The sequence below is a fragment of the Eucalyptus grandis genome, chromosome 11 (genome assembly GCF_016545825.1).
Source record: "Eucalyptus grandis isolate ANBG69807.140 chromosome 11, ASM1654582v1, whole genome shotgun sequence".
In the NCBI taxonomy this organism is placed as follows: Eukaryota; Viridiplantae; Streptophyta; class Magnoliopsida; order Myrtales; family Myrtaceae; genus Eucalyptus; species Eucalyptus grandis.
Genome location: NC_052622.1, coordinates 2,826,428 through 2,833,774, shown reverse-complemented (window position 1 = coordinate 2,833,774; position 7,347 = coordinate 2,826,428). Strand labels below are relative to the sequence as shown.

Here is a 7,347-nt window from a genome sequence, read left to right as displayed (position 1 = left end):
GATATGTGATGAGCAAATAATAACACGCTAAAATAAAAATCCATCCATGTAAATCAATGGCATTTTAATATGAATCAATGATGCAAAGAAATTCATGAATTTTGCCATAAAAAGTTGAAATAATCAAAAATCTAACCCGACGTCTCGCGGGTCAATATTTTTTATTATCATAACTTAATATGACAAATTTCCTAACGATAAAAATAAATCAAAACAAATCAAGTTAGAATATATAAAAAAAACATGAAATCAAATATCTAGAAAATCACCTAGTCCAACTCACGGTTGGCTTGAGGAATGGCGAGGAGCAGCTGGTGGTTCGGTGATGGGTTGCCGTTCGGAACAAGGGCTGTCCGTTGGAGCTCCGGCGAGGTTCGGCAAGAACTGACTGCAGCAAAACGAGAGGAGGCAGTAGATGGCTCTGTTCGGGCGTGCGGCGGCAAGCGGAGGAGCAGCAACGTCGGGTGCGGGGACGTCGGGCTACCGGGACTAATTCGGTTTGAGGCGAGCACCGGTGGAGAGCTCCCGGAGGTACGGTGATGGTCCGCAGAGGTGGCGTCTCACGGGTGTGTGGCAGCTCGATTCCGACGTCGCGGGTCAGCAAAGTGGAACTCGGAGCGGGAGCGGTGGGCTTCGGAGCTCCGGCGTCGCGCTGGGCGTGCAGGTCGCGATGGCCGGCGCGGGTTCTAGTGGTGCTCGGCGACGACAAGGGGGAATCGTCGGGCACCGGGTCGAGCAAAGGTGACGCGGCGTCGGGCGGAAGCGGCGCGGGAGGTCCGGGCGCTGCAGGGCGGGCGCAGTGGTGCGGGTCTGGTTCGAGCTGCACTGCGGTCGGGAGCGGCACGGCTTCAGCAAGCGTCGGCGAGGGGCTGGGTAGATCACGAACGAGAGGTCGTCGGGAAGCTCGGAGCCAGCGCAGTGCGGCGTTGGACAGATTTGGCTCGGGTCCGATCGTGGGCGTCACACGGTGAGGTGAGGCAGCAAGGCGAAATCACGGACGATGCCGCGCAGCGACCGGTGCAGCAAAAAAAAACTCGAACGGCTGCGAAGTGGAGTGATCATGGAGCCGAAAGGGAAGAAGATGAACAGGATTTCCCTTTTTTTCTGCCCGCACGTCTTTGTCTTCTCTGTTCCTTTTGCAGAAGCAAAAGCTTTTTTTTTTTTTGCTGTTTGACTTTTCTTTTTCACTCTTCTCGCTTTTCTTGTTCTCCTCTCGAAGACCTACGGACGGCTTCTTCTCTTTCTTCCTTTTTCTTCTTTTTCTTACTTTTCTCTCTCACCTGACACTCTCTTTCACTTGTCTCTCTCACTCTCTTCCGAAAACCTCCCCCGTTCACTTTCTGCGACTGTACTTCTTTCTCTCTTTCTCTTCAGTTTGCTATTTTTTCTTGGACGAACAATGAAGAGAAGCCCCCACAAACCGAAGCCTCGGCTTCTCTTTTATAGAAGAAAAACTTGAAATTGTTGAAGATCCGGCGATATTCACTCAACCTCTTCAACAAAGAAATGGCTCCAAAAATCCGGCCGTTGAAATATTTTGAATTCAATTTTTTTTTTCAAAATTTCCCTCTACAACCAAATGCTATATTATTATTTTCTAAAAAATAAATTAAATTTTAAAATAGGTGTCAACACGACTCAAGGTCGGATCTTCAACTTTACATTCTAAGCATATAAATCTGGTCCCTTGGGGCAATTTGTGAGTCACCAGACCACTTATTTGATATGTAATAATTGTAGCCAAATCAAATTAACGAGGCACCTAAAATGCGACGTAATGTCTGTACTATCTAATTTAGACTCTTAAAGTTCGAAATTGAACTATTAATCACTTGAAATATCAAAAGATTGAAAGCATAACTTGTCCTAGAAGACGATTCCACACTTGAGCCCAAACTTAGTTAATATCCAAGCCCATAGTGCTCATAATCAGCCTGGCCCACCCAATTCTAGAACATCAACCCAATCTTCTTTCCTTTCACACTATAGTCAAGCCTGCTCGAGCAAACGAAGCCCAAAGATAAGGGGTTTCTCCCTTTTCTTTCCTTTCTGCCAGAAATTTAGAGCTTACCTATTTATCAAATAGAAGTGCTTTTTGTGTAATTACATTTTCTTAAAACTTTTAGGACTTTTCATTTCGATCAGTACATCCTATCAAAGCATGCAATCATCCTGTCCACATGTCTCAAGCAAAGTTCGATCGATAGGGTAGCAGGCATGACTCTCAATATAAAACATGTTGGAAACATGGGGCAAACACTTAAAACATCAACAAATTACTTGGGGTGAATGATTAATCTAGCATTACAAAAAGGGAATACAAAAGATAGAAATAGCTCAGATAGCTCGGAGGATAACACTGAAGAACCATTTCTTATATACAACATTTAAAAGAAGAAAGATTTGGCTTGAGTTATTGTAGCAAAAACACTATTCATGTTTTGTAGCAGTGCTTTTTTATGGCACTATAATAATACTGCTACATGGATGGTTTATCTTTGACCCAATCGAAAAGGTGGACTTAATAATCAGAAAAAAAAAAAAAAAAAACATCTCAGGTATCAACATTGCGCTATATAAATGAAAGAACACATCTAAAGATTGTTATTGATTGCAAACGACAATGTCCTTAAACAAAAATGATCTTTCCACCTTTTCATAAGTTATATAATTCACATACATTCTTGGATATGAAATAACACACTAATTCATCTTATTAATATTGAATATCAAATAAGATTCTACTCAATTCTCGAAAATAGAGAAGAGTTTATCTATCTTAGAGAAACACACTAGGAAGCCAATGGTTTTATAAGCATATTGATTAGGTATCAAAGAAGAACATTCCCTTCCGATTAGGTAGAGAGCCATCCAAAGAGGTTCTAATCTCATCGACCCAAGAAAGAAAAATAAGAGAAATTCAAACCGCTCATGATAAATTCATATAGATATGTTATTATAATACCAATCAACGTTCTAGTTAAAGACATGACACATGAAGTGCACTTTCATTAAAAAGATGTGGACACATCTTATTGCATTTCAAAGCACAAGGACGTTATCGGCTTGACGACAGAAGTAGCAGTCATTCATGTTGGAGACATTCCAACCCATAGTTGAATAGGCAGAGGTCCTTCAGAAACACATCCCGGCACTTCTTGATATAGCAATCCGCCATGCAAAGTCTGCTTGGAAATTCAAGTGAGAGCGTTGGGATGGGACCTTCAAACAATTCTCTCCTCCACTACACCCAAGGGTCATCCACGTCATTGAAGACAAGACTGATAATGAGGCCTCGCATCGCAATCGTTTTGTCAACCATTACTCTGGTCTGCCTAGGGCTGAGCAAGGGAGCCACCCAGACCGGACCAAACTAGTTACTTCAATTCGATCCTAAGGGGTGCCGATCCGATTTCCGATTCCCTAAAATTGAAACTGATGAAATTAATCCAATTCCCAGTTCCATCCTTAGAATCGCCTGGACCAGACTAATAATTTTTTAAATTTTAAATTTTAAATTATTTTAAATTATTAAAGAAATAAGTTTAATTCTTAATTATTAAGAGTTTTTAAATGTTCATTTAGACAAAAAGTCAAGAGAAATATGCTTTGGTTGGAGCAAGGTTCGGTGGGCTTTATGCTTTCTTTGTGTGCCCATTCAATGTGGGACTCTTGGTATGTGACTTAGTATCTATAGTGTCTAGTGAATGCCAAGAGTTCCACGTCGAATAGGCACATTAGGCACATAAAGAGCGTGAGAGGAGTTATGTGTAAAAGTCAAGTCATAGTACAACCAAAGTGTCATGGTCATGAGATTCCCACAACCAAGGGAGCGTATATGATTCCAAGACTAAGGGCCGCCAAGGTTACTAGCACTAGGCAAAGGTGTCATGACATCCCAAGATTACCTAAGGTTCCCATAAAAGCTTCCAGAACATTCTCGGGGACTGGTGAGATGGTAATTGCACCGATGATTTAGCAAAGCGATGCCAATAATAGAGAACTCAACATTCTCGCGAAGGACGAGAAGGTAATTGCGCCACGAATTTAGCAAAACGGTGCTAAGAATCTAGAACTGTCTTCACTAATTTCGCAATTCCAAATGCCGTCTCGGTTATAAACATATAAACGATATTAATTGAAGGGGTCTTCTTTGTCATTTAATAGTTACTATTTGCCTAACCTAGCTACTTTCAACAAAAGCTATAATACCAAGGCCATCAACTTGCGAGTGACTAAGTATGGCTATGAGAAAATGTAGATTTTGCCCACCCTCAAGCCTCGTTAATGCACAATCAAGTTCAACTCAAGACCTCTCTAAAGGGTTAATACTATCCAAAAGCCTAAACTAGTACACGTGTAATAAATTTATCATAAACTCATTTTTTGATCACCAAAAATCACATATCGGTATAATTTTGACAAATTTACTCTTTATTAGTCTTCATTAAATTGGATTAATATAACCAAAAATCCCAAATGTCAATTGTCACGTGTTCAATCATTTGACGGTAAAATTTAACAAGAATTTACGAATGGTAAATTGATCATAAATATATCATTTTGAGATTTTTCATGGTATTAATTCATCAGGAAAAAGGAAAACGAGTAATATATTTCCGGGTGTTCTAAGCATGCAAGGGTCGCCATCAGATGCACCAAACTTTGACCCTCAGGTTCCACAGCGCTACAAAAAGCATGGAAAAGAGGGAGGCAGGAGACTGGTTTTTGTTCAATGTGTTGATTCACACTCTCTCGGAAGACCTTCACCCGAGACCGAAGTTTTGCCATGATTGGCAATTGGCAAAGGCCCCCCATCCGCCACTAATGGCGGAGCCTCAAGGGGCGTGCCTCCCGTAGGTTAGATGACAGGATGATATCTGTGGACAACAAGTCCACCGTGTAGATGTGATGGAGATGATCTTTTTTTGCATGTTAGGTAGACCTCTATCCGTGAATAGTTTGAAGAATATGAAGCTTGTCTTTATTTTTATTTTTTTGGGGGAGGTGTAATGGCTCAATTCGAAAAACTTTAATATATATATAATTTGTATTGCTTACAAAAATGAACTAATGAAAGATATTTTCTTCATTCACGAAAATATTCAGATGTGAATTATTATTGATATTGAGATCATCTCTTGTTAACTAATTATTTTGAACGATATAAATAAATATTTTTAGGAAAATATTTTTCAAATCACTTATTTTTCTTGAAACAAACGAAGCATTGGTACTGTTCAAACTACTTTGAATGCATGAACAGTCTTTGTCACTCTATATCCAAACTTCAGCATCGCCCTTTCAGACCCCCAGTTACTTTCTTTTCTGAAAATCCAAGTCCAAATTACTGAAACCCCTCAAACTGCTAACTCTGTAGCTGCAACACTACATTACCAGATGGTTTATCGAGTGTAGAACCATGCACTTGACCTCAACTTCAACATTAGAATAATAAATAAATAAATAAATTACATGTGAAAGTTATCTATCTACTTATCTATAAATTTATATTCCGATACTTATTGATCTATTTATGCATAATATAAGAGTAAAGAGGATCTTAGAGTCAGGGAATGTTGATGCTCTTTTCTTTACCAAATTGCCTTCAATGACCTAGTTTACGGAAACTACATGTGAGGCCAAATGCGTAACTCTGTAATGTAGACAAGAATGATCCAGATAATGATGACTTTCACGCATCCAACACAATATACCTTCGTCACTTTCACACTCCAAATATTAGCACTTAAATCTCATTTTGTAATAATCAAAAGTGTAATTTGGATTTGCATTATATTCTTATCATAGATGAAAGTGTGAAACAAAATGGGCTTTTTCCCCTCCAAACACGGACCATAACGTATATTCAAACATTAGATATAAATGTATATGTTTCATTAAATTCGTTGGACGAAGTCCAGCAAATATGGTTCGAAAATAGAGTTCGCATCTGTCGCTTTCCTGCGTGTCTCCTTCTCACATCGAAAGTCCGTTCTCCGTCCACCGATCTACGCACGCACCAACAGTTCCATGGAAACCCCTATAAATGGCCTGGCCTACCGAACTTGTTAGGCACTACTCGAAATCACTTAGAAAGAGTCCGATAAAGCCTCCTCTCCAAGGCTCCCCCGCTCTCACTTCTCTCCCTCCCATACCTTTGAACTCAGAAAACAATGGCTGCCGGCCTCTGCAATCTCGCACTCCTCGCTCTGGCCATTGCCTTCGGCGTTCAAGGAACCCTAGGTGTGCTTATATTCTTAGTTCTATCTTAAAAAGTTTCGGTATCTTTTCGTGCATCTTGATATGTATGTCGGTGAGTTGTTTACAGGAGATATTGCATGTGAGAATCTTGATCAAGGATCGTGCGCGTTCGCCGTGTCGTCCACGGGCAAGCGGTGCGTGCTTGAGAAGCAGGTGAGGAGGAGCGGGGAGGAGGGCTACACATGCCGGTCCTCGGAGATCGAGGCCGACAATCTGAAGGACCACATCGAGACTGACGAGTGCATCGCCGCTTGCGGGCTCGACAGAAAGACTCTCGGCGTCTCCTCGGATTCGCTCCTCGAGTCTCGCTTCACCCAAAAGCTCTGCTCCTCTGGGTGCTACGAAAACTGCCCCAACATCGTCGATCTCTACTTCAGCCTCGCCGCCGGTGAAGGTAACTGCATCAACTACGTTTTCTAGTTAGTAAGCCAAATCACTCGTAGCCGTAGAATCCTCTTGAAATAGAACGTACGGTATGATAAGTTTTTCCAATATCTTAGAAGATCAGATTGGATTCGCCGATTGGAGAATAGAATCTTCATCTTAAAAATTAATTTGAATAGAAACTACACACGGTACTCCTTTAATTTTCCAATAAGGACGCCTTTTGATTCAAATGCACGCGTAAAATCTCTTGGTGCAGGCGTGTTTCTTCCCAAACTATGCGAGGCTCAAAGAGGGATTGCGCGCAGAGGAATGGGTGAGATCCGAAGCTCGGGGCACGTGGCTCCGGGACCAATTCACTCTGTCCAGTTCATAGGAGTCGCCCCAGCAACGGCGCCTTCTTACTAATCGCCTTGCCTCTTTCTCCGAAGCACATCGCTGCAGAAGTTATGTCGATAGAATAGGTTATACGGGTTTGTTTTGATTTCATTATACTCCTCGAACGATGGTTGCCGGGCCTGCGCGCTTTGGCGTGTCATGGCGTCGCGCGCATGCCGACATGCATTAGTATTACTTAAAACTATGTATGCACAAGCATTTTGGATTGAAACACAAACATATATGTACCTGCAATAAGGTGCTCTACAGGAGCATCAAAGTTTATATATTGTTCCAAGTTGTGTGGTGTCTTTTGTTTCA

General features: G+C 41.5%; 1 protein-coding gene across 1 annotated transcript; it reads left to right on the top strand.

Annotated features, from left to right (window-relative positions):
* The first annotated feature begins 6,176 nt into the window (after positions 1–6,176).
* Positions 6,177–7,347, top strand: LOC104429762. Its single transcript, XM_039305712.1, has 3 exons — positions 6,177–6,246; positions 6,332–6,658; positions 6,908–7,347. Exons 1-3 carry the CDS (start codon positions 6,177–6,179, stop codon positions 7,054–7,056), a joined length of 546 nt encoding a protein of 181 aa, XP_039161646.1. The 3' UTR covers positions 7,057–7,347.